General features: G+C 41.8%; 1 protein-coding gene across 3 annotated transcripts; it reads left to right on the forward strand.

Moving 5' to 3' along the window:
* The first annotated feature begins 268 nt into the window (after window positions 1-268).
* On the forward strand, window positions 269-27621 carry slc15a4 (solute carrier family 15 member 4). Of its 3 annotated transcripts, none has more exons than XM_030105132.1 (9): window positions 269-451; window positions 888-1494; window positions 3894-4186; window positions 4939-5080; window positions 5340-5417; window positions 7183-7363; window positions 11836-12000; window positions 16488-16643; window positions 25912-26063. In XM_030105132.1, the coding sequence occupies exons 2-9, from the start codon at window positions 925-927 to the stop codon at window positions 26061-26063; spliced, it is 1737 nt and encodes a 578-aa protein (XP_029960992.1). In that variant the 5' UTR covers window positions 269-451; window positions 888-924. The 3 variants fall into 3 exon arrangements, with proteins under 3 accessions (XP_029960992.1, XP_029960993.1, XP_029960994.1); XM_030105133.1 differs by having other exon boundaries at window positions 891-1494; XM_030105134.1 differs by lacking the exon at window positions 269-451 and having other exon boundaries at window positions 925-1494; window positions 25912-27621.
* The last annotated feature ends 49 nt before the right edge of the window (window positions 27622-27670 follow it).

Genomic DNA, 27670 nt, shown 5'->3' on the forward strand with positions numbered 1-27670 from the left:
CTCCAATTTTATTTTATTTGTATCTAATAATGATCGTTGAACTGAGTCAACTCATTGAAACATTATATTTATTTAATACTTCAAGCTATATATGGAATAAGAAGATCAGTAACGACAAAATAATGACGAATAATGAAGCCGCAATTTCACTTCCTTATCCTGGTGGTACGTCCTCTGCGTATTTACAGCTGATTGTTAAACAGTATGGAACGCCTACTACAGGCTCTTTACACTGTTGGTTGCTTTTATAGATCTTGTCTCAGGCAACGCAAGAGTGACAGTTTCCAGACTGAGCTAAGTGTCACGCGATAGTACTGTGACACTGTTTTGTTGACTTCCAGTTCCCTTTCGGTAAAGTTTACAAGAAACTGACTTTACGTTTCAGTCGGCGATTTTATTCATGTTGATTGGGATATCTGGTGGCCACTGCTACGCCTGTCAGTTACTAAAGGTAATGTGAAACCAACATTTTACCAAGGTGTTGTTGTGCTAAACCTAGCTAACTTCGGACTCGAGTTACTTGATATCGAAAGCCTGGTGGAGATTCCCATCAGTGCTTTGAAAAGTGACAAAATCAAACCCGCATGCTCCATTTCAGGACAGGGGCTTTAGCATATCTTTCGCAGCGCTTGAAGGATACAAGGAAACACAGGAAGATCAAAAAGTCTGTTTTACAACTTTATAAACACATTCATTTGTATTTTTCTCATGCTATTTTTTTCACTGAAATTATTTATGCAAGTGATGTTCATTATAGTTGTTGTTCTTGTTTCTTGATGTTAAATGAAAATGCGCACATGCTCTCTCTTTCCCCCTCTCTCTTTAAATATATATACATATAGTTGTGGTGACCTCTATAGCTGATCAGATCTGTATTTTCTTTACAGCAGGTTTGGACTCCAGAGTAAACATTGATCCAGGAGTATGGCGTCTGATAGGGATGCCAGTGAGAGCACCCCTCTTTTGGACTCTGGAAGTGGACCCTCACCTCCCTCAGTCTTTAAAGGAAGAAGACTGGCCTGTGCGGCCATCCTGCTGGCTGAGTCTTTAGAACGGATCGCTTTCTATGGCATCACATCCAATCTGGTTCTTTTTCTCAATAGTAGTCCTTTTTTTTGGGAGGGCACACAGGCGAGTCAGGCATCCCTTGTGTTTATGGGGGTTACCTACCTGATTTCACCATTTGCAGGCTGGCTGGCAGATGCATACCTTGGAAAATTCTTGACCATTTTATTAAGTTTATTCCTGTATATTATTGGCATGGTTTTTTTCCCCTTCCTTTCAAATGAGAAAACAATGAATGGCTTATGCGGAGCTTTGCCATCCTTTAGTGTGCTGCCTGCAGAATGTCTGCAAAATGAAGCCCCTCCAAAAAACGTAACCTGCTTGCCTCGAGAGCCATTTTGTGGTCCAGTGGTCTACAGTGGACTTTTTTTAATTGCGTTAGGTGTTGGTACTGTGAAGTCCAACATCACCCCATTTGGAGCGGATCAGGTACAGTATGAACATTGTACATTTCACGTTTCAAAATCCATATTGCATAAAAAGAGTTTCATCATATTGCAGGACTTGTTAAAATTGAAAGATTTCCCTTTTAACTGGCCCATGTAAGATTAGGTATGCAGTGCGACATCATGGGAGTCAGACATGTGAGGATTTTCCTGCTTTACCATGACATTTCACTGAGACATGCATGCGCTTCATCACATACGGCATTTAAAGTGTAAAGTAGAAGTCTTGGTGCATGTAGTAGAACTAGCGTTACACTTGAGGAATTCTGCTATGTACACTAAAGACATAACAAGAAGTGAAACAAAACTCTGTAACTCTGGTATCAAAATGTGATCAGACTAACCAGGAGGCCTGCTACAGGAGCCAGAAGAAAAAGTGGAGAAGTTCATCAATGGGGTCATTGTTTCTCAAATTACACTAATCAGAAGCGGATAAAACCTTACAAACCGTTCTTGCAGGGAAAATATGATTAGTTCATGAGCTCAATGCTACTCACAAGAAGACTTTTGGGTTTCTGACAAAAACCTATCTCGATCATGTTCAAACTTAGGCATTGGCATAAAAGAGAATGAATACAGAAATATAGCAAATGCTTGATAGGATGCTCTTGTCAGTGTCAGATTCAGAGTTATACTTGACAGAGACACATCTTCTCATTTTTGTCATATGAAAGTTGACACTTATTCTATTAATAACACTCATTCTTGATACTGATGATACTTAAGTGAAACTAAAGATTGAAATATATTGACAGGAATTAAATTTTGTGTTTTGAAATTCTGTCTACATCACCACCTAGCAGCATCAAACACATGTTTTCAAACTGTGGGAGGTAATTTCAATACAGGAAGGTGCCCAGCCGGAGTGGAACCAGGGATCTTCATGCTGTAAGATTAGTACTTACCACTATCAGTCACATGAGAAATAATAATCACATTAATAATAATAACTACATTTTATAATGGTTCCTTTAAAGTGACTTCGAGATATTTTAAAACAAAAGCGTTAACATGGCGAGCAGAGGCCCCGTTGGCCTGGTTGAAGAGGTAGGCGTTCAGTAGTGTTTGTGTGTCCAGACTAAGAGCATTGCAGAGCTTTACTGAGATGTATGATTTGTGTAATATGTAGTTGTTGTATTCTGAATTTGATGGGGGATACACTCTAAAGTGTGATAGTATATCAGAAGCTTGTCTCATGCAGACATCACGAAGGGTCGCAGTGAGTGCAGCCACTTAACACTGATTTATCTCTTGTCAGAACTAAATGCTTAAGCAACATAAACAAATGTACGCTTAGTGTATTATTTTAAAACACGTTACAATGTAGTTGCTGGTTACTAGTGATTAATACAGTAGATGACATTGCACAACTGCAGAGCAGAACCCCAGAAAGATTTATGCGGCGTGCCGTGACATTATCTCTCCAGCAGTTAATTGTGGCTGTACCGGTGCATGTTTTGTGCTAATATATAAAGCGCATTCCCACTTCATCACACAGTGATAAAATCTCCCCCTCACCTAGGATAAGGACCAGAGCCATTATGAGAATATTATTTTATGCTTGCATTGATATTGATGTAAATTTATAGTTTTTGCTAAACTAATGTTATAAGCTGTCGTTGCAAATTCTGTATGAAACAAAACATATTGCTGTTCACTGTCATGAGTTCTCTCTTCAGTATAATGTAGTTGTTTACTTATTCCAAGTTAATATGGCTGTATATATTCAGAAGAGGAAAGGGGGTACAAATATTTCTATGCTAACCTTTTCTACTGCGCTCACTGAAATACATGGAAGCTGAAAGTTTCTGTCCTGTGGGTGCTGTTGGATATTTCAAGACCTAAAATGACACAATAACAACTTTTAGCTCGAAAAGTCTGTAAACAGGGTACATTTCTTCCTGGGTTTTGATAATAAGTTACACAATTAATTTGAAAATCTACACTACTGAGGACTACTATACTATAATATCTTGGATCTTTTCAAAGCATTCTCTCACAATATGACTCGCCGCTTGCTTCAGCTGTGTGTTTCAACATGGCCATATTATGGTTAGTGCCAGCTTTTGTTTCTTATCTTGCACTGTACTTTGTTTTACGTATTTCCACTTTCAGGCATCAGTCAGACGTGCTCACTGAAAGTAAGAAACTCTTTAAACAGAACGAAAGTAAAAATTGAAAGCAAACGTATTCTCTGAAAGTCATGAACTTCTTTGTGGACGCTATAAAATGTCGACACTTGACCTATAAAAGGTTCTAGGTTACCACTTTTATTATAGTGACTTTTACTATCTAAATGTCGTGTGATTAAGTTTTTGTTTGTGTGTTTTGTTAGTTTTCTGTCATTTTTTTGTCAATTATGTTGGGACTTTGTGATCACAGGTCAAAGACAGAGGACCGGAGGCCACACGCAGGTTCTTCAACTGGTTCTACTGGTGCATCAATTTGGGGGCCATCCTGTCTCTGGGAGTCGTGGCCTACATTCAGCAGAACGTCAAGTTTGAAGTCGGCTACATCATTCCCACCGTGTGCCTCGGGGTCTCCCTCATCATCTTCTTTCTGGGACGTACAGTCTTCATCAACAAGCCGGCTGACGGCAGCGCCTTCACAGACATGTTTAAGATCCTGGGCTTCGCCTGCTGTTCGCCGAAGCCGAAGGAGCCGAGCCTGCTCCGGTGAGCGCAGCACGTCACCTCCGTGCATGAGTCATTTCAGGCGTTTTTATGGCGCGATAAGAAATGAAATCACCTAAAGTGCTTTGTCAGCTGTTAAAAAAGTGAAGGAAGAAAAAAAAAAAAAAAAAACAACACCCCCTCAGTCACAAACAAGACATTCACATTACCTGCAGTGTAGTAAAGCAGACATCCGTCTTATTGGGACGCCTCTGTCTGGCTGTGTAGTGAGTATTTCGCTGGCGGTGGAGACGAGTGGGATGCCGACTCTGATCCGGTGAAATAACGGAGCCAGGTGTTGTTGATAGACCTTTATCGTAAAACCTCCTTTGATCCCCTTGGATAATTCTTTTTTCCTACTGGCCTGTGCATTCATCTCCATTCCCTGCGGGTGAAAAGTTATTCTGAAGTGCTGATACTTGACTTTGAACCAAAGTAGCACAATCGGCTCAAAAACTTGACATTGAATATTTTAAGTTGGACAATCCCGTAGCCTTTCAAGAATTCCCCATTAATGCATTTTCTCCAGAGATGGGGATTATAGGCTTTAGAATGAAGTTTCCTTCCTATCTCTAGAAGAGCTGTTATTTAAGTTTAAGATGTTCATAAAAAGACTGATTAAGTCTCCCTTCAATAGTTTCTGCTAATTCTAGTTTACTCCTTATATACTGATTTTTTTTTTTTTCATGTTGATAATCGCACTGTAGTTTTAACACATTTCAAGTGTGTTTGTTTTTTCCTTTTTGTCCTTAAAGCAACAAACCAACACTGCTTGACAGTGCCAAAGTGACCTATGGAGGTAAATTCCCAGAAGAAAAAGTAGAGGAAGTGAAATCACTGGTCAAAGTACTTCCAGTTTTCTTCGCCCTAATTCCTTACTGGACTGTGTACTTTCAGGTAAGGTGAAAATTTCTTCAATAACATTCTGAGTCATGTTGCACAAGATGAAAAAATATTAAGAAATTTCATGTGAATAAAAGCTGGCTGGATTACACACACGCACACACACACACACACAGAGACAGGTGTACTGAGTGAGGAGAGATTATTTCCCGTTCTAAACCTGGAGAATAATGGCTTTGCCCCCGACACCCTGGTGATCATAAAGGGGAGAATTACTCCATGCTGAGACTGTAATCTCCTTATTTTGTTGCAGATGCAGACTACGTACGTCCTGCAGAGCCTCCATCTGAGGATTCCTAACCTTCCAAACAACATTTCGGACTCCAATAAGGTGAGCCAAGGTGGAGACTCTCTCAGTCCAAATGCTTAAGTGGACAAATAGCATTAGTGCGGCGTGACATTGCAATTCGCTGCTGTAACTGTGTTATATAATTATATTGAATTAAACATCAGCGTGGAGATCCAATCTGCATCTCCGCCGGTAGTTTTGAAATAGATTTTTTTTTTTTTCACCACTGTTGAAACTGAAGCAGTCAGTAGGTCAGTGACACACAATGGGAGGCAACAGCTGGAGGCACAGGCAAAGGCGGGTAATGCCTTGGGGATTAAATGGGAACTTCACAGACTAATACCTCACAGATTAGCAACCTGGCTGCCCGCGTGTGTGTATCTCTCCGCAGCAGCGCCTCCACCTGATTCAGTGTGGCTGCTGTACCTGTGTCTCGCTCTGAAGGACTGTGTGTGGCTTCCTCAAGCCGAGCCACATGATGCACAACTCCTGAAAAATCAAAGTTGTAAAAGCAATTCACATTTTTTTAAAGCTGCGCATATACAGATTCTTCATTAAAGAACAGTTCTAATAGTGAAACACTCGTGTTTCTTTCGTTCTGACCCTCTCTGGGACCTGCATTTGCCATTCATTGTTTAGTTTTTTTCCACATACCATTCATCTGGTATCAGAAACGGAACTAAGTCTTTTTGTGAGACCAGCTTCTCAGTATCTAAAGAGAAGTGAGATTAGATGCCTTTGCGATTTTCTCCCTCTTCTCACCAGACAGATTTCAATGGTAAACTAAAAAAAAAAAAAAAAAAAGATACTGTCTTTTGAAGGAAACACAACTCATTCCAGTAATAATAACCTAAAATGGGGCGTAGGAGGAATTGCCAGAGCTTTCTGATTGCATATGTTTAAATTATCTGTTATAATTGATCCCTCTGAAGCACCTTAGTCATTTAAAGGAGACTTCCCACAGAAAAGAAGGAGTCCCACGCAGCTGACCCCATCATTTTGAATATGATCATGCACAAACAGGTCAGGAAAACGCTCTAAGGAGCTGCTTATAGATTGCCAGTGGTTACTCCAAGAAATGGAAATTCAATTTGAGAATAAATGATGCCATCAGAAGTGTTCAACCAGAGACACATCAGGAGCTCAGATGGCACTTAGGAATTGAATGGTGAAAAAAAAATGCTCCGGCGTTTTGCACCATTTCATTGCTCATTCAGTGGAATGCCGCCTGTTCGTGTGCACAGTTTGCATACTTAGAATGGAGATCTGTCTGTTTGATATGTAATCCATTCTGTTTGCAAAGAGTAATTATTTCTTTCAAAGGTTACACTTAATGGTAATGGGTTCAGTTACGGGCTGAAAATTTAACTTTGTTTGATTACCTTGCCTGTTATGGCAGTTTTAATGAATCTGAAATGAAACAGACAAAAAAAAAAAAAAAAAAAAAAAGACAAGAATGCTAACAATATCATCACGGCTGATACTGCATCTATGAATATTTATCCTCTCATTTATTTAATAGTAGAACAGTTATTTCACTGTGTACTTTGTTTTTATTGTGATTTGAATTAATATTTGTCATTACCCTGTGTTTGCTTTTGACCACCTGGGGGTGCCAAAGCAGTATCAAGACTGAAGCTCATGCACATCCTCACACATGCATAGCCACTTTTGCATGTGTGTGGATGAACACAAACAGTTGGTGAACTGTGCTGGAACGCACTGACATTCTCTGGAGTTCTCACGCTTTGTTGCTTTTTTTTTTTTGCACATTTTCCTTTCATCTTTCTCTTGTGGGTCCCCTCAGCTGACATTCCGCTTCCCGGCTGCCTGGCTCACCATGTTTGACGCAGTGCTCATCCTCATGCTGATTCCACTTAAAGACAAAGTGGTGGACCCCATCTTGAAGCGCCGCGGCCTGCTGCCCTCCTCTCTGAAGAGGATCGCAGTGGGGATGTTCTTTGTTATGTGGTCGGCCGTGGCAGCGGGTGAGTGTCGGGAACAGATGTGCACTCTTTGTATTGTGACGTAAGCAGGCCGGACTAAATCATGATGAAACATGTTGAAGTTAACACTTTTCTAATGGAGAGTGCTTCATGGAGCATCAGCTCCAACAGTCTTTCACTAACAGCGATACAAATCTAACATGTTACTGCTGAGATAACTCTTGATGTCTTCTGAGTGGAAATTAGAGTTTTATAAATATATTTGTATATGTATTTTTGTAAACCTAAAGGGACACATAAAACTAGGAAGACTCGCTATCATTCGTGTTAAATTCTGCTATTCCTTATAAACTCATCTCTCGGCTTTAGCTTTGACTTTTATAAGTAAGTATTTAGATGTCAGTGCCTTGCAAAAGTTTCGGCTTCTGCATCAATCTTGTTTCTTTCTTCTTCTTTTTTTTTTTTTGGTGGGCACTAAGAGCCAACATTTCTGCAGAGTAACAAATGCTCTGACAACCAACAAAGTCAGGACAAGTAAAGATACGCCCACAAGCACAAACTCCATCCATCCATCTTCTATACTGCTTTATCTAACTCAGGGTCCCACGGCTGCAAAGCCAGTCCCAGCTGACTGTGTGTGCAGGCAGGGACAGCTCAAGCACAGAGAGACTGTCGCATGTTTCCTAAATGGTGAGAGAAAACCAGAGCACTCTTTAAAAAAAACAAAAAAACAAACCAAACTCACCCAGACTTGAACTGGGGTCTTTCTCACTGTGAGGTCAGAGTGCTAACCACTACCACACAGTGTGGCTCGAGCACAATCAATGTACATTAAAAACAATAGAGCAGTCGTATTGCATTCGTCTCGTATATTAATTGTCATTTCGTCCCCTGGGCCATTCGGGGACAGTGGAGAAACACGGCCTGCAGTCTGCACAAAGCCCAGGTGTGCTTTTCTCTGTTGTTTACTGGAGTACTCAGCAGATGATCTGTCAGATGTTTCAGCCCCTGAATGAAAACATCACTTTTCTCTCTGCAAAGATAGAGCGGCAAAGCTGGGCTTTATTTTTTTTTCCCCCCCCCAACTCACCCGGTAGATCATGATGGGAGCTTTGGTTTCAAAGTTTGGTTTGAATGTGCCTGCATGCATCAGTACTCTTCAATCCCATTCACACCCAGTCTGTCGATTGTTTTGAAAATAAAGTCAAAGCCTCCACTGTCAGTGTGAGTCGCTGCACTGATACATCCAGGCTAAAATGTTTTGTGAGAGACACAAACCCGGAGGCGAGAAGAAAGCAAATCAGTAACACTCCTGAGAATCAATGTACATCATATTCTCCACGTCCTCTGCCTTTTTCTCCCTGACGCAGGTGCACATTACACCTGCCACATACTAATACGAACATATTTTGTCATTACTGACCTTTATGTATTGACTTATGCGCTTTTGTCGATTCCCAATTCATTTGTAAACACGCACTTCATCAAGTTTGACAGCAGTAGTTAGAGGTAATTAAGAAAGAATGTATTTCCTCACAAATGAGAACAGATAGAGCAAACAGCGCGGTGTAATATAATGACTACAGGAAGGGTTGGAAACTGATTTCTTTATTCATTATTAATTGTGACCCCAGAGTACCCATTAGAGATCTGAGCAATCCTTTTTATTCTCTCTTATGATGAATCTGGGTCAATTTTATTTTATGTTTCTCAATTTGATGCTATCATAAAATACAATAATGTTTCTATTAATTCTCTTGACTCCAACAATAAAGTACGACCTAATTCTTGCATCCTATCATCTATTAGTCTGTCCATCCTTATCCAACAGTCTGGATCCAGTCACAGCTGAATGTGGGTGAAGAATTCAAAAACAGAATATCAGTCCCAAAACATGTCTCTTTATTTTCTACAAGTTTTCAAAATGAAGATTTTTATTACTTCACCAAAATTTAAGCTCATGTATTAAAAACAGTTCCTAAATACAGTTTTATTTGGAGGAAGTACAACATTTGCGCTGTTTGTGTGCGTGGATGTATCTTCTTGGATAAGAGAAATAAAATATTGCCATTTTGTTCATCGCTTAATGCGTGCATGTTGGAGATGACAAAGTTTGTGGAAAGGACAGTCCTCCGATGTACTTTGCTGAGTTATTCAAGCCTGACTTAGTCGATCAAAAACATCATTTTCAATCATGGTGATGTGGTAAAAGGCCTATTAACCCAATCTAATGTGTCTACTTTTCGATTCAAAGTAACATTTTCTTTTCAGACGACATGAGCTTTCCCCCGGGAAAGGTGCTCTAACATGTTCATTACAGTGTTCAGAAAGCTTTTCAGGTATTTACATTTCCATTTGGTTCCTTGAAAGAAATTGCAATCCTTGCATTTGAATTGAAGCAAAATAAATTCGGAATATTGCAGAAAGCAATTTTGAGTTCTGGGAGTGGGGAGAAAGGGTTTATGATGTTGCAGTGGCCATTGGTCACATAACAGGAGGTGAATACACAACTAGTGTGCAAAGCAGCCCTGACCTGGATTTTTTGGAGCCACATCGGGAGACTAAATCAAATCTGTGCAATAATATGATTTGTGAGAATGGGTTTCTTAAAATATAGCACAAAGACATTGTGTCTACTTCTCATTTTAATAATTATTCAGCTTTTTTTTTCTTTCAGTGCGGAAACTGTCTGCTGTTTATTCCCAGCTTTGCCTTGCTTCATATTCATTCAGTTACGCACAGTTCCTCCTGGGAGCTGCCTTCCACTATTATTATATTTTTAACTGTACTCTCAGTTGGCTTCGTGTGTGTGTGTGTGTGTACTCAGCGCTTATCTGCATCTGCCCACAAGCTGGAATCGTGTTGTTTAGAGACCGACCGATGGACAATTGCGAGGAAAGCGGATGTCCGAGTGTGGCGTGTTTCACTGGCGAGCTGGCTCCATTGTGAGGCCGCCGCTCTGTCCGCAGCCTCGGTCACACCTCTGCCGCTCGGCAGTTGGAATCACTTTCATCACCTTGTGCATGAAATGTGCAGGAATTTGTCATGATTGCTGCAGCAATATTTCACAGGGTTTCATCGTGGCCGCCGACTCACGTGGCACGGGGACAGCTGGCCCTCACACGCCACGGCGCAGGGACCGCTCGCTGCGAAAGTGCACCGTTTATCACTCCTGTGCAGCGTTCACGCACGTCTTTTTTTCCAACGCGTATTTAGACTCCTTAATCACTGATTATGTTTGTTAGTGCTTTGTGACTTTTCCACGTGCAGAGGCCACTCTTTTCATTCTAACGCTGTTTCTGAGAGCTGCGGCCGGGCTGTCAGGGATCAGTCAGGGTTGTCCAATGTGTGATGTTAAGTTCGAGGGGGAAGTTAAAAATAGATCCGTGTTTATAGTGTGAGACTTGCTCTGGGCAGCCCAGTGGCCACGCTGCTCGAGATGGACGTCTGGTATTATTGGATATCCGGATTACAAGGCTACAACTCCACTCAAATATAGCATTAAGTGTAGTTATGATAGGGAGCTGTCTCTGGGAGTTATCTAGAAATACCCGCTGGTTACATGATAATAGCTATCGAATAAAGCTTTTAGGAGGCGGCGGCGGTTGTTGACAACCACTTCGTTTTTATTATTGAACTGCCCGCTATGTCCCATTACTAACAGCCAGAATACAGAAGCGTGCAGATGTGATCTTAATGAAATGGTGCGGCAGACTTAAAGCTAACTAAATCCTTAATGCCTTGTCACCGAATCCTCCGACTCTGGCAGTGTTTGCTGGTGTCATGCACTTTGGAGTACGGAGTGTGAGTTTCCTCCTCCCGAAATATATGCAAGCTTTAAGATTTATCCAGTGCTGTGTTTGAATTTGAGTCAAGGATGTGCGTCGTGAAGTCACAGCTGCGTGCGTGTGTGTGTGTGTGTGGCCTTGTTTCACCCTTTGTATAAAGCGTGAAATCTGAGAGCCCACTGTGCTTATGGCATCCAGCCTACCTTGTCGGGATCAAAATACATGCTTTACATTTTAATAAGAGTTCAGATGTGAAGTCAGGGCTGCACAGTGGTTTTGTAGTTAGTGTGTTTTTTTTTTTCTCCTTCCCTGCGTGGTTTGATTGAGGTTGAGAGCCTTACCGAGTGGAGTTTAAATGTCCTTCCTGTACTTGATTTTTCTCCAGGTGCTTCACTTTTCTCCCACATTGCAAAACACATCTTTATATTTTATTTTTACTTGAGGACTCTAAATTAAAGTGAGTGTGTGCGATGTACTGATGACCTGAATTGACTCAAGCCAATGTAGAAGATGGGAGGATGTACTTTTAGACCTCGGGTAACAAATGGATGAGGGTCGTGCTAAGGTTAAAGTAAGGGCCTAAGAAATGGATTTGGACCTCACAAGTACTGCCCTACACCGTGTGCATGTGTTTGTGTGTTTTTTTTTCACCGTATGTTTTTTTTGTAAGCCTCAGCGAACTGTGTTTATGTTTATGTGCTCTCTTTTCTCTGTTGATCCCGTCAGGTATTTTGGAGACCAAACGGCTGGAGATTGTCAATTCAGGCCCAAACGGTACTGTTGACCAGGCGCTTGGCAACGTCATCTACCACGCTGCAGATTTACCCATATGGTGGCAAGTGCCTCAGTACGTGCTGATAGGGATCAGCGAAATCTTTGCCAGCATTGCAGGTACAGTTGTTCATCATCCCCTGCGGTATTTTTCAGCCGCGCGAGTGCTGATTTGAGTCTGTGGTCAGGTAAACACTGTGATTGAGACCCACACTGAGATACAGTATGTTTCAGCGATGAGCCTTGTGCCGTGAGTCCGTCTTGTTTTCCTCCTCACTGAACCACTCTGAATGGATCGTGGGCTAAAACCCATAATGCCTGTCCTTGTAAGCAGAATGCAATGAAGACTAATGTGTGAACCCCTTTTGAACACTTTGTTTGATTCATTGCCAGACTGCGCCAGCTTAATGTGTTTGTGGGTTGTAGTCCAGAGTAAATAGCCCAAGACATCAATTGATAATTGATTATCCAAATTTTTCCCACACGACGGCAGGACATTGTTCAGTAATGGGACTCTTCCTTTTTTTTTTCCAAAGTCCAGATAAAATAATCTTTTTACAGTGGAAATGATGAAAGCATGGCCCTCTCTTCTTCACTTAAAAGCCTCACATTAATCCAGTTTTTTCTGCTTGTTTTCCCAAAAAATACAGTAGAGAGTAGTACTGAATAAACACGTAGACACGCTGCCCTGTGTATCCCAGAGGCTGCAGTCACAGTCAACACAATCAACACCGTCGCATAAACTTTTCACCTCAACATTCAGACAATTGCTTCTTCGGCATTTACTTCAATGGACTCAAATTTGTAACGGCATCTGAAACAGTTATCACAGTGCTGCTCCCTCCACTACACACACGGGGCTGCATACTCCACAGATAAAACCAGCAAAACGTACTGACACACTCTGCATCGCAAGTTCAACTCTTAATTATCCAATTAGGAAGCTTCCCAAGCTGACACAGTGTTAATAAGGACATATTACACTATGCACAGAAAATGATGGTATGTTTAATTATCAGTCCGACAGACTGAATGAGCTGACAGCTGCATTTGCATGAAAACCAAAGAGGCAGAGAATGAGTCTCAACCGCCGTTATGAGAATGTATCATATATCAACCCCGGCTTTTAGAAGCAGCTTTATACTGTAGACAGTCACGATTGCAGGACCAAAGACCTAATCCTTGATTTACTGTAAAGCTGACAGTATTTTATTCAACATTTCAATAGTTGCTTTGATGCTTTTATGGTCTCACAAATAAAAAGCTGAAGGCTTTAGGGAGACATTTCTGGTCATCTCCTCATACTTAGAAAAGTCTTCATGTTAACTTTGTTTAAAAAAAAAAACTTGCAGCAGAGTTTTGTTTGAGGCTGTTCACTTCTTTAAAAAAAAAAAAAAAAAAAAACGCGACCTTGTGTCTGATTCTGGTTTGAGCTCTCTGTGACCCCGAGGTGACGCAGAAGCTTAAAGGAGTGAAAACAAGACAACCGCTTCGTATCAGGAACTAAAGCACGACTGCTGGTTGTCGGTGGATTTTCAAATTGGTGTGCTGTGGCGGCCAACAGCGTCATGAACAGATTAGACTAATCAGGTGGATGAAGAGAAAGAAAGCAGCGTTTCCAACTGTGGCTTTTTGTCAAGTAAAAGCTGCTCCCTCTGTGCTTGTTTGGCTCATTGATTGAAACAACTCCCGCTCCTGCCAGCGCATAATTGTGATAATTGTTGTAAAAGTTGGATGATTTCAAACACGGCTGTTTAAACCGTGGTGGCACTACAACACGTCCGAGAGACACACGTCTGTGAAGAGTCTCGATCACAAAACTTTAATCTTTTAGGGTGTAACACAAGAAAACTGAAGAGAAAGATTTTCTCCTTTTTGTGAAATCACAGCACTTCAGCAAACTTTTCGGCGGGAGATTGTAAACATGCCCTCGGGTCTGATTTGATCTTGAAGCTGTATTTCTGTTGCCGCTCAGATTGTTCATTCCAGCACACATCATTATGAGACACATGCTTATCAATATGTGGCTTCCCATAATCCCTCACTGGAACATTAGCACAGCTCTCTTTCTTGCGAGGAAATGGATTTCCTCTTTCTTTTTTTTCTTTTTTTTTTTTTTTGTGTGTGGAGAAAATAAATCATTCCTTCGACACAGGTCAGAATAGTTCACACAGGAACTGTCAGCTGCAAACTTGTTTTTGATGCTTTGTAGATATCAAGTGAAAACAGATCCGTAAAAGCTGCCTCACATTTCTTCTGAGCTCTTTCTTAAAGAGAAAGGCCATTTCATTAACAGCTGTGATGAGTAAGGACATATTGCGCCAGGAATACAATCGTGTGACAAAGTGAGGAATTGCTGCCGTAACGCTGTATGAAATTGTGTCCGCGCAGCCTGAGACATGAAAGGAAACAACAGCGGCAACGCTCCTCTTTATTAAAACAGGGGGGTTGTGAGAAAATCATTAAATGTGAAAATCTGTAGAGCGATGTCATGTAGCAGCTGTGTGCCATCCTGTAGCATACACACACACATTACTGTTTTCTGTATATTAACGTGTTCAGACTATGTATTCAATGGTTTATATTTTTCCTGTCTTTAGTTCTCCCCTTCCATAGCCATGGCCTCAGGCCTCGATTATCTTTGTAATTGAAGTTTCTTAAGGCCTCCAGCCGTGATTGAGCCATTCTGCTGTTACTATGGGTCGTGTTGTTGTGAGGTCTTCCATAGGGCACTTGCTTTATCTCAAGAATGAAGATTGAACCATTAATATTTCAGACTTTCTCGCCAACACTTGAAGGAGTATCCAGTCACTTCAGGGTTTCTGTGGAAATGAACAGTTGTCATATTTGAGCAGAAAAACTAAGAATGCTGAAATTTGTTTAATAAGCTTGCGTATTATATAGCCCCTGAGCAGAAATCCATAAGGCTTCTATAAAACAGTGGAATTTACACAGATCTAACAGGGTCCCCATGAAAGTCAAATTTAGACTTAACAAAGCTATAGGGATCCTTAAAAATAAACTTGCTCTCTTCTCTCCCTCCGTAGCGTCCCACAGGGCTTACTTCAAGGAAAATTGGCTGACAGAATTGTGACATATGTCTGGTAAAGAGGAATATTTCCCCTTGGTCGTCTTCTGTTTGAATAAATCTGTTTAAAACCTCCAGTGCTTTCAAACTTCCTCGCTGCAGTCCTCCGTCTTGTAAGACGATAGGTAATTCTTTTCACTTTCATCGCTTAAGTTTGGCAGCTGTCGGGGCAAAAAAAAAAAAAAAGACTTTTTTTTACAAAATGGGTCCCAATAGTATATTTAAAAACAAAACAAAAAAAAAAATCATTTCTGTGTTATAAATGTTCTCATTACATAGGTACACATGTAGACGGTGGAAAGGTCGGCAAAGGGAATTAAATTTTTTCTATGTTTTGTTTTTTAATCAGTTTCACTGGGAAAGAAAGAGATAAAAGGTCAAACTGTAGCCATGGTTTCTGTATCTTCCAGTGTTTGCGCAGTTTGACAAGAGCAGGATTCAGCGCAGTGTTCCAGCTCCAGTCTGGACTCTTCCCTTTTACATGCAGAGCTGCGTCGAGTTATGTTTTTTTTCACACATGAACTGCAAGACTGAAACCACGACCTCAAACAAACTGTGTTCTGACGGCTTCATCTTTAGCTGGTTCAAAGTTCCATTGAGTCCATGCGTGAGTCGATCAGGATTGATTGTCTGGAGAATTAACGACGAGTGTTGATAATGTTGAAACCCTGTCCAACCTTTGCTCCGCTGTGATTCTCACAGCTATTGACCAACTTTTGTTGCGATGCAAAAGGTTAGCTTTGGATATAAACAAATGAAATTTTGTGGACTTGTGAAAAGGTCAGCTGTGTTTTCCCCTGAATAACAACCCTATTTTAGCCATGCTCTTATCTCCTTTCTCTTCTCATGGAGCTGTTCCCTTCCGCCAACTAGTTCAGGTATCTGTAAGGAGATTGTTCGTCACATTAATTTGTGTGATGTCTCCCTCCAAGCGAGGTGTTACAAGGCTTTAACTGCAGCTCCCTAATCTTTCCTGGCAGATGTAGCCATAGGGCCTCATTTGAAAAATCATATGTGTGAGGTGCCATGAAATTATCAATGTCAGCTTCCAGCAGGAAAAATATTTAGGCAAAACAGACATGTATTAATTTTTTTTTTTTTTTTATCTCTCTGAGATTAGACTCACATTCCATCAGTAAATAGATGTTTTTTTTTTCTCTGGAAAAACTCAACAATGGCACTCCTGACTTGTGCCACCACGGAAGATTAGCTGCCAGGTAGATGCTGAGAAGGTGTTTTGCTTTCTGACAGAACAGATTTGAAAGAGAGCTGTTGTTATCAAACTTATTATGTGACATAATTGGAAAAAGAAACTCTCATTATTTACCTCAGTGTGTGTTGTTGCTTCACGATCACATCGAATTTCCCATTGTGTGTTCGGGCATAGTGCAGACATTAATCGCGTGACTCTACAGTACACTGTCTAAAGCTGCTCTGTTCCTCACCACAGGTTATAACTTACAAGTTTTTACTCCTTTTATAGCTTGTACGTCCCCTGACAGATATATCTCGTTTGCAGGTCTGGAGTTTGCCTATTCTGCTGCCCCAAAATCCATGCAGAGCGCCATCATGGGGCTCTTCTTCTTCTTCTCTGGTATTGGCTCCTTTGTGGGCTACGGTTTGCTGGCGATCGTCTCCCTCAATGATGGATGGATGTCATGCCATAAGGACTTTGGTAAGTATGTCTGTGTGAGAGCCCGATAAACGTACGTAGCTATAGATTGTTTTTATATGAACAGGTTTTGTATAATGATGAATTCAGGGAATTATCGTCAGATGCTGCTGTTATCGGTATGACGGCTTAGCTTCTTTCATCTTTTCGGTTTTGTTTTGATGTTTGCATCTCTATGTGTTGGGGTGCTCACATCTCTCCCGTTGCATCATCCTTGGCCTCTGCGGGCATCTCTAAGATGTTAAAACCTTTGTACACTGAACACCAGCTCGGTACAGCCAAATCAGCCTCGGTGAGTTAGCGATGATCACAGTGATGTACTCCTGCAGCTTAAGCGTGAGAAGGCCCGAGAGAGCTGAAGTGGAATTTAATCATGATTTAATCATGAACTTGTAGTGACAAACACAACTCCAAATGACTAACAGTGTTGCTTAGTAGATCCTGTAAGATGAAAAAAAAAAAAAATCCTGCACTATCATAAAGATAATGAAAAAACGCAGTTGTTCATCAGTCGTTGAGCATTCTGAGTTCAATTGAACGAGCAATTGAACCGTTTGGAGTGACATTTTAACTAATTTCATTGATCTGCAGTGAATGTACACGAATGCAGGCTTAAGGGAGCAATTTATGAGTTCATGTTGTCTTTAAATGAACTTGAAAAGAAAAGATTATTCCCTCTACTGTTCATCCCAATTCGATCATTCTTATTGAAGTAACACGGAGGTGATTGATCTGTGAGTTTTCTGCAGGGCTGCAGTTCAGGTGGGTTAGAGTGATTTTTTTTTTTTAAATCAATTCGGGATACAGAAATCTGTTTTCCAGACACCCAACCTGCGAATGTCGATGGTTACTTTTACGTGTCGGGGGTCCAACGCCATGTGCTCGTCTCTTGTTTGACGAGTGTTTCACATCATATAGGCATGTCAGACTAACGACAAAAGGTTTGTGTAAATCTGTCCGAGCGGTGGGATGGATCTCGTGGTGGTGGCGGCAGATGGATGGGCTCCCCAGCAAGTGGAGGCTCCCAACCCAGATGCATTTTTTCCCCGAGCCTGCAGTAAATAAGCCAGCACTGTAAATTCTTTATCTGCAAACACCTAATAGCTCATTAATACAGCGGGCCGACAGGTAGGGAGGTACTTTTGATGATGTTAGCACTGGAAGATGCTCGGCCTGCCCCATAAATCCGTCCTTTGCTTAGTCTTGCATCACTTAGGGGGAAGTTAAACTAAAGCCGGATTGCCTGGAAGACCCCTTATGCTTTCCAAAACAAGTCATTTAAAAGGTGAGCTGCAAAAATGGAACAAAACATCCTCCTGGCCACTGATAAAGGCACATGGCACAAAGCTGAGGCATTAAATACAGTCAGGAATCATGCAGCTTGTTTTCTTGGCTGTTTTTCACAGTTTGTTGGATGTTAGCGTCTTCCATATTTCGAGGCTCTCGAGGTGGAATTGATTCAGCTTATTTCCATGGCTGCGGGCGCGATGGTGTGCAGTAAACAGCATCTTGGGTGAGCTGTGCCGAGCTGTACCGAGCTCGGCTGGCCTGAAGACAGACAGCAACATTAATCACAGGTTGGGGGTCCGATTACGTAGCCCCGCTCCTCTTAAGTAAAGCTGTCCCCCGAGCAATACATGGAGACGGCACTGCTAGTTTGGCATCACACTGGTGGATGCTCAGCTATCCCGCTGTGCTGCAGCTCCCTCATTCTCCTTTCCGGCACAGATAAATGTCACACGGCAACTTTATCAAGTTTGTCCTTCATTACTGAATTTCCCAAGTAGAAGGTCCAGTTCCGAGGTGATGCTGTCAGTTTGCTGAAGTCAGTAGGGGAGATAATGGGGTGCCAACACCCTATAGCACTGTGAAAATATGCAGAATAAATAACTTTTTCTGCAGACCATCTCTCTTCAAATGTGATGAACTGTGATGAATTGACTGTGTGAATACAATAAAAGTCGATTGTGCATGGTCAAATTGGAGGCAAAAAAAAAAAGTACTTTCTTTAAACGGTCCCTCTTTGAGTTAAATGTATTAGGAGACTGATAAATGGGTAGAAAAGAAGTGATATATGCCCGATTGCTGATATGTAGCGTGCTTTTTTTGTATGAATATGAAGATAACTTTTTCATTCAGTGTTTGTGTCAAAAATCTGCATCTTGGCATGCGTGTTAGTGTAATTATATGTTTTACAGTGTAATGATTTGCGTTTTGCAGTGTAATTACATGCATGTTACAGTATAACGACATGCGTGTTAGTGTAATTATATGTGTTTTACAGCGTAACAACATGCGTGTTAGTGTAATTATATGGGTTTTACAGGGTAATGACATGCGTGTTAGTGTAATTGCATGCATTTTGCAGTGGAATGACATGCGTGTTAGTGTAATTATATGCGTTTTACAGCGTAATGACATGCGTGTTAGTGTAATTATATGCGTTTTACAGCGTAATGACATGCGTGTTGGTGTAATTATATGCGTTTTACAGCGTAATGACATGCGTGTTAGTGTAATTATATGCGTTTTACAGCGTAATGACATACGTATTAGTCTAATTATATGCATTTTACAGTGTAATGGCATGCGTGTTACTGTTATTGTATGCATTTTACAGTGTAATTATTTGCTTTTTACAATGTAATGATGTGTGTTAGTGTAATGCCATGCGTTTTACAGCGTAATGACATACGTATTAGTGTAATTATATGCATTTTACGGTGTAATGGATGCGTGTTAGTGTAATCATATGCGTTTTACAGTGTAATTACATGCTCCTCACAGTGTAATTAAATGCGTGTTACAGTGTAATTACATGTGTTAGTGTAATTACATGCACTTTACAGCGTAATGACATGCATTTTAAAGCATAATAACATGCGTGTTACGGCATAATTGCATGCGTGTGACGGCATAATTGCATGCGTTCTAAAGTGTGTGTGCGCGTATCGGCCGATGCCGATACAAGTAAAAAAAACTTAAATATCGGCCCGATATATCAGCCGGCCGATGTATCGGTCTATCCTTAGTATTGATAACTAATCATGCATTAAAATCCCAATACTTAATATTTCCTTCAGGCCTCAGGTCAGCTTTCTACTCTGTTGCATCTACCAGTTTATTCATCCCAGCAGCGGCTGGCTGAGTGTAGCCAGCATCGACCATCACTCCAAATCATTCTCCACCTGCCGTAACCACGACGTGCGTGGGCGGTGCGGTTCGTGCCCCGAACCCTCGGGATCATCAGCATTCAGGATCTAGCAAGCCAGGTGGAAATGATTTGAGCAGAAGCAGAGCTGTTGATCTCAGATAAAGCAGATGGTCTCTCCCATCACTGCCTTGTTGAGCACCGCTTGGCATGCCACACCGTCCCGTCGTCAGTACCTGTAGATGCACCGGAGGGAGGAGGTCACACAAGAATTTACTTAGCATTCCGTCCGTCAGTCAAGATCCAATTTTCACAACAGTAAAGTAAGACTGGTTGCACCGGCCAAGGTTATAAACACCTGCTCAGATACCAAGAGCTCCACACAGTGTTTTCAATTGAATCCCGAGCACTCTCAGTAGATCAGGGAGCTGCACAGTGGAGGATAAGTGAAACTTCTTCCCACTTCGCACTCCATAATCCAAGTCAGATCGGCGGTGGAGGTGAGGCTTTACCCTGTGAAAAACGGAGGAAAAAAAAAAATCTGCGATGGTGCCACCACACTTCTCAGCACTGAACTGAGATACTGCCTCTCCTGTAACGTGTACGTTTACGACACTAGCCTTCTCTTTTCTCGCTTCTCTTTTCCTCATGAGGACATGGTGATATTTGGGAGCGAACATCCATGGCGTCAGTGTTGCTAAGAACATCTATGCTGTATTTAAACCACATCTGCTTTCAAATGAGCCTAATTTGATGAAATCATTGATCTTGCATCTCTCAAAGCACCATCTTTGTCACTATGGTTACATGTGGCTGAATAGGCACACAGACCTGGTATAACCCCACTACATCCTCTCCTGTCAAAAGACGCACGCAGCAGACGCGTCAGTCAAAAGCCCAGCCTTCATTTATCTTCAGGAAATTACTCTTTTATGCAGGTTATTTGAAAGTCTCTAGAAAATAGCAATTGCATTTAATTAGCTCTTTTTTTGTGCAGGTCTTTTTTCACTCACAATAAGTGTTTCTTCATGAGCCTCTGTGGTCAGATGACAGGAAGTGGCCTTTTCTTTGAAAAGTGTTGGAGTCCTGACTGATGTTATATCAGATGTCTGGGGCATGTTCGGCTACTCACACAGCCTGACATTCGCACATCCTGTTGGGTCACACTTACTGAAATGTCAGGGCTTTAATGGAAGCCTTTATTGTCAGGTATGGCAAACTTACCTTTCTCAGTGTCTGAGAGGACTGCGTTGTGATTTGAATGTCATACATGTCAGAAGAAACAGATATTGCATAAATATTGTTAGCACGTTGTGGCCTCTTAGAATTCTTAACATTCATTGTCGTCCCCCCCCCCCCCTTTCAGGAGAGAGCAGCAGAGATTAACTGTATTTATTATCACAACAAACCTTTGTTCGATCATTTCATTCCACGGCTGGGGACGCCGTTGAAATCACTGAAGCATTAAAATGTAGGGTCGTTGCGCTGAAGCTCTGGATCAATTGATCCATTTTCAGGCCTTATATTGGTATCGATTCTTTTCACCTGGACTTACTGACTCAAGCCCACTCGCAGGTAAATTGTCCTGCAAGTTTATGTCAGTAAGATATATAAGAAGGCTGACCTATTTCTGCCGGGGAGCCGAGTGTAATCATAGCCTCATAATTTAGTAAGTCACTGCTGTCAAACAGAATATTAAGGTACAAGTCTCACTTTCCACTTTACGTTTCAGTTTTGGTTTGCACTATTCATTTCTGTGCTTTGGGTTTGCCTTTAAAATAACTCAAACATTGATGGGCTTCATTAGCATTTTTTTTTTTCCAGCACGTCCTTGCTGAGTCTTTTGCTGCTGTAATTAGCTTTTCATATTTTTTCAAAGTGCTTGGCAGCCGAGAGGACCCTCAGGGGTGGAGACTGGAAGAAGTGGGTAGATCCTTATTTAATGTACACTAAAATTAGGGGAAAGATCCTCTAAAAATATTAAACCTCGCTGAGATTTTAGGCACGTTCCTATAATCCAACGTCTCTTTTTCTCTGTAAGTCTTTTCTTTCCTACGGTGCTAGTTTCAAAATAAGTTTCCAAAAACTGGAACAAAGGTTGTGATCCAGTCATCTGTCAGAATAATCCTAATGCAGCTGAGACATTTTTTTTTTTCCTTCAAAGGAGAAAAAAGTGACCTAAAATCAAGATTTGTTGCGGGCCCAGTGCTGACATTCAGTATCTGCCCAGCAGCAAGCTCAGCCAACATTTAATTTGTCGCTATAAATCCTGCTTTTATTTTTTCATTTTGTTTTTTTTTCCCATATTTGTGTGAAGATCACAGTGTGGCTGGTTAGTGCTCTCCATTGTCCAAGTCCTCACCCACCACATAATTTATGCACTTTTTATAAATGATTCCACTTTGTTCGTTAAGACTCCAGCAGCAGGACCCTGGTTTACTTTCTGTTAAAGTAAATTATCGATCGGAAATGCGAGCGCCCTCGCTATGAATCCTCCGCTTTCCCATTCCTGCAGTGCTCTGCTGTCAAACACATTGTTTTGTTCTTGATGAATTATTCAGACCTTGGTTTACTTTTCTTTTTTTGATCTATTTCTCACAATTGAAACCTTTGACCGGATTAAGATGACAACAAACCGAGTTGAAACTGCAGATGGGGTTATCAGGTTTTTCGCTCGCCGCTGGTTTCATTAATACCCTGGCAGAACTTCAGAGTCATCCGCCGGCTCTCTGTTCCTCACTCAAAGAATTCAAGCTTCAAACGGGCCCGGCGCGCAGACCATTGACAAAAATCACTTCTGAGTGATGCTTCCTATCATTTGCAGTGTTCCTCTGGTCTCCTTGATTTTTAATTATCTGCATGAACCTGCGCACAACAGAGAGACTCCGAGAGGAGTCGTCCTTATGCACGACGTGCGCGGGACATTATGGTGTGTGATCACATGAGATCATACAAGGCAGCTGGATCACTTAGCTGCAATGAGCAATTTCTGCTCCTTGATCTGCGCAGAGAGGACCGTCTGTTAAATCATGTAGAAGAACATGGAGCCGCCTCTGATGTGGCGTGGTCAGTGGGACGCTGCATGGCTCAGCTGCTCGCCACATATCAATACACGTGCACATTTTTAGAAAATTATTCCTCAAACTACCAGTATTTTCATTTCTGTCCGCGATAAACATGTTTGAATGTTTTAATGAGCGTGTTAAACCTCAACCAGACCTTTCTCCAATTAAAGACATTTGGTTTGTCATGAAACAAAAAAGATCAAAACTGGAATCCTGCATCAGACCAGAACAGGACTTCCTTCCCCTCCAGAAACTCTTCTCCTCACTTCCCAGAAGCCTACACTTTATTATTGTTATTACTTATTCTTTTTTAAAATAGGGATAATAGGGGATGCTACACATAGATGTCAAATTGTACAAACATTTTCCTTAAAGTATTAAAGTTTTCATTTCATTTCAGCCCGTTTTTATTTCCAGTCAACACTCTGTATTCAATTGGAGTTTTAATGACTTTCTGTTAAATTCAATATATGTTCAAGTCAAACTGTCAAAATTAAAGAAAAAAATTTCTGATAAGTGAACCCTAACATCGGAGAGGAATATGTATATTTAGACGGTAAATATACTGGATATCTAATGATGAGAACTTTATTTTCCTTCCCTCTATGGTAACGGATCTTTTGTCAAGAATCAACACGAAGCGCGCGTCAGGAACACACACATCAGTCATTTGTCGTGGCCGTCTACTTTCTGTGTGTGAAGGAGCGATCACACTGCAGCCCTCTGACTGGTCTGTTCCCGACCTTGAAATGTTTGCGCTCGTCCATGTTGTATTTCAGTTTTGAAAGAAACACACACAAGTAGAAGGTTCCTTGAAATGAGCTGTTGGTATTGCTGTGGAAAAACTGGCTTCGATAACAGAATAAAACATGGAGATGTATTTTTGTAAATAAAAAAAAAAAATAGAAAAGAAAAGAAATGCTGAATGATGTTAAATCATTTTGCACAAATCTATAAATTGATATGAGTGACTCTTGTATTATTGCTTGTCCACAGCTGCTTTATACTCTAATAAAAGTCTGTCCTTCAGTACATTAAATCCGCGCAGCCGCCTGAGGGGAGCCGAGCTGGCAGCTTGATAAATCTGTGGCCTCAACTTTGACAAGTCCTGCTGCACAACAGAGGGCCGCGGCAAACGTCTGCTGCATTTACCTTGATTAAATTACCTCCAAATTACCCACGGCTGCTACCAGACGACCCTGGACACCTCGGCACACGTCACACGGACCCCGCCGGATCTTAACATTCTGCTCCTCTGATTCACATTTGGCTGCCTTTGCCGTCGTCGTTGTTGCACAATTTCAAGGAGGTTACAACCTTTTATTCTGTTCAAAAAGGGAAAAATCCCTGTGAAAAAAATCTGCATGGAGTCAAAATGTTTTAAAAATATTTCTCCAAAATGGCCAGAAAATGAGCAACATGAGAGAAATTAGAAGGAAAACAAAACCAACTATCCGGCTGAAAGCGATTTTAAAGTGGCAGGTGTAATTAAACTGTACTTTAGTGCACAGAATCTCTAAATATCTAATTAAAATGGAGCCAGCTCTTCTCTCCCTGCCTCTTTATTCAGGGTGACAGCTCCACATGGAGGAGCTAATAGGAGCGTTGAGAGGAAGACAGCGGCTCGCTCCGGGCTTCACATGAGCTCGTTTACAGATAACATGGGATGTTTCCTGTGGCTCCGTCGGTGTTCACGGGCGCGCGACACATCAGCTCCGTTATCAGCCGCGGGGATGTCACTGAGGACGAATGCTAGCTTAGACTTGTTACTCTTCCAAAAGTTACTATGAGTAACCATAACTAATCAGTTGGGAAGGTAACCGGTGCGTCACTCTTTATTGTCTCTGTGCTCTCATTACTGTGAGGTTCAGTCCAAAAATGGATTCCCTCACTAAGTTAAGCTGAAGTTATGTCAGTTAAGTGGAAGAAGATGTTTTATAAATTCAGTGTTAACACCTACCCCACTGTGTGAGCTCTCCAGGTCGCGCTGGGTTAACGGATAACGAGTCTTATCTGACTGGCGGCCACAGAGTGAGTGTTTAACCCTCACGTGGTGGAGAGGACAGTGGTGTCGCTCGTATCTTGTCCACACTGGAACACTGGACGCCGTCGCATTGTTGTCAGCTTTGCCCTCCTCGTAAACCCGGAGAAAGGCAACAACAGGATTTGCTTTGAGCTCTTCTCTTGAGCTTTGCTGCTGAACGAGGACGGCCACTGCAGTCAACAGAGACACAAACACGATGGTTACAGCCTGTTGGCCGAGTTGCCTGAACTCGGCTGGAGAGCGGCGGGTGGAGGATGTCAACCAATACCACTCTTGTAGTTTCCAAACGCGGGAAACTTCCTGTATGTCCTCAGTTTTGTCATCCCGAGCCGCCGTCTGTTTGTCCTCTTTTCCCTCCTGTAAACAAGTCATATCTCAGTCCCACAAATCACAGTCAGCAGCATCAGTTTATTTTCTCCTCCTGTTTTATTGCCTCGCCGGTCCCACGGGGAAACAAGCCGTCCTTTAATACCGATGAAAGACTCCCCGGCTGGAATCACAGCTGAGGGCCCGCTTCGCCGTGTTGTTTCTGATGCTTCCAGTCCCACATCATCATCAGCGCCGCCCTCCCGTGTCAGCGCTGAAGTGCGGGGTCAATCGTCTTCGCTTTCACAGGCTTTCGCGGCGCCGAAACGAGGAGTAACAAGCCCTCCCGTCCCCCGCCGCATTTTAATTCCTGACAGAATTATGCTTCCCCGCCATGCTCACTTCAAGCCCGCCTTTCATGTCTACAAATACAGAGCAACTCGCCACAGTTACAAGCTCGTGGCCATTTACCTTTGCCTTTGGAATTCTTTCAACTTGGAAAAGTAGTTTGTGATGAAAGGACCCTCCTGCCGCCCCTCTCCGAATATCCTCTGACTGACACTTTTGTTCTCCAAAATTTCCATATTTGCCATTTTTACCGTGCAGTTTTTAAGTATCATTTCAGCGCAAGCGTTATTGTTTCAAGTGTCGGCCAAAGTGTGACCTATTCTATTAAAACCATGTCCTTGTTTCCCTTTCTTGTAGGTAATATCAATCACTGCCAGCTGAACTACTACTTCTTCCTCCTGGCGGGGATCCAGGGCGTCACCTTGCTGGTCTTCCTCATTGTTTCTGTCAAGTACGACAAGCAGAGGGGCCGAGCGGGGAGCCACCGGCAGAGAGGCGCCTCCTCTTGACCTCCGGCACGTCCCGGCAGCCCCTCCCCCGCCTCCTCCCCGCCGCGCCGCCCGTTTCCCAAAGACCCTGTGAAATTTGCCCTCTGACCCGTGATACTGTCGTGAAAGTATTCTTTATTTACGTCGTTTTTTTGCTTTTAAGCGGAGGCTTCCCGTCACTTCCTGTAACGAGGATGCTTTGACGTGACAGGGTGAATCTGCTGTGTGTGTGTGTGTGTGTGTGTTTACACCTGCTGCCTTTCCTCCATCGTTTGCACTCATCTTGAGAAATGGTGCCATATAATGTGACAGCTCTCTAATCACTATGAGATTTAATGCGATTTTTACTTCATGTTTTCTAACAAAGGCTTATTTTTTGGACCTGTTGCAGAAAATGGGATATTTTTTTTTTGCATTGCATGTACTTTAATGTCAGCAGTATTTCGTCGATCGATGCATTAGCACAGCGGCGGTCGGACTGAATGTGGTTTTTTTCCACGCCGCTGCCGCCGATTCCTGGAGAAAACTGGTGAACATTGATGGGCAGAGCGGCATTTCTGTTTGAGGAGAATTCAAATGAACACACTCGGCCGTGTGTTTGACTGATCTAATACTCAAAACTAATATTGAAAGAGGGAAGAAAAAAAAAAAGTTTTTTTTCCCACTCTGCCTGTGGTTACAGCACACACTGGAAAGCCACGTAAAATCCACCACAGAAAATCAGTGTGAATCCTCAGATCGCACCACATGACAGCCCCCCCGTGTTACAGATACTCCACGACTCCCGAGAAGCTTCACAGCAAATATTAATTTCTGGTCAAGTTGCTAAAAATTGTCATGAAAATGAGGCTGAGGGAGCAGCTGCTGAAGAAGCGCGGCATTATCGCTTGGATCCAGATGAAAAGGAGTTAATACATAGAAATTTAAATGTAGCACATTCACACTCACATTTTGTATGTATGTGAAAACTGGAAGAAAAAAACAAATCACAACTTTCTCAGTATTTGCTCTTGAAACTAACTCTTTGCCTCCCCGTGTTATCATGACTTTGCAGCCTTGCTAGAAAATCTTTTAAAGAAAAGAGGCTTGTGTTTTTGTTATTGTATTTATAAGGCTGTGATGCATTTGGTTTTAGTGTTTCTTCAGTCCTCAGAGTACAAGGTACTGACTTTTATTAAAAAAAAAAAAAAAAAAAGAAGAAGAAACCTCTCAGGGCTCGAAGGAAGAGGAGGAAGTGACATAAATTTCCAGGAAATTTAAAACTGCCTTGAGGAGCGCACGGCGGCGTTTATCGTCAGGTGTAAATAAAGTTACATTTGTAACAGCACATAAAGAGCCAGCATCTATCTCGATGATATGAAAAAAAAGCCTGATGGAGTGATTTACGTCCGTGTTTTATTTGATCGGATAACAATAAATGTGTGTTTTAATGTTTTTATTGCATATTTTATATCTGCTTGCTTTGTAATGGCAGTCATTTTTAAAAAGATTTATAATCTTTATTTTGAGATTATCTTCTGTTTCAAACATGTTATTGTTTTGTGGTTCTGTTGATGCCTATTAAAGTGTATTACAGTGAGAATTGGTGTAGTCATTTTGCAGCCGTTTTCGCAGCGTGCGGAGCAGCT

Source organism: Salarias fasciatus, chromosome 12 (genome assembly GCF_902148845.1).
Source record: "Salarias fasciatus chromosome 12, fSalaFa1.1, whole genome shotgun sequence".
In the NCBI taxonomy this organism is placed as follows: Eukaryota; Metazoa; Chordata; class Actinopteri; order Blenniiformes; family Blenniidae; genus Salarias; species Salarias fasciatus.

Excerpts from the sequence above, each read along its gene's own strand:
- slc15a4 (XM_030105132.1), top strand. The coding sequence starts at position 925 with ATGGCGTCTGATAGGGATGCCAGTGAGAGCACCCCTCTTTTGGACTCT. Across the intron at positions 5,081-5,339 it reads ACTGGACTGTGTACTTTCAG|ATGCAGACTACGTACGTCCT; the intron begins GTAAGGTGAAAA and ends ATTTTGTTGCAG. Across the intron at positions 7,364-11,835 it reads GTGGTCGGCCGTGGCAGCGG|GTATTTTGGAGACCAAACGG; the intron begins GTGAGTGTCGGG and ends TGATCCCGTCAG.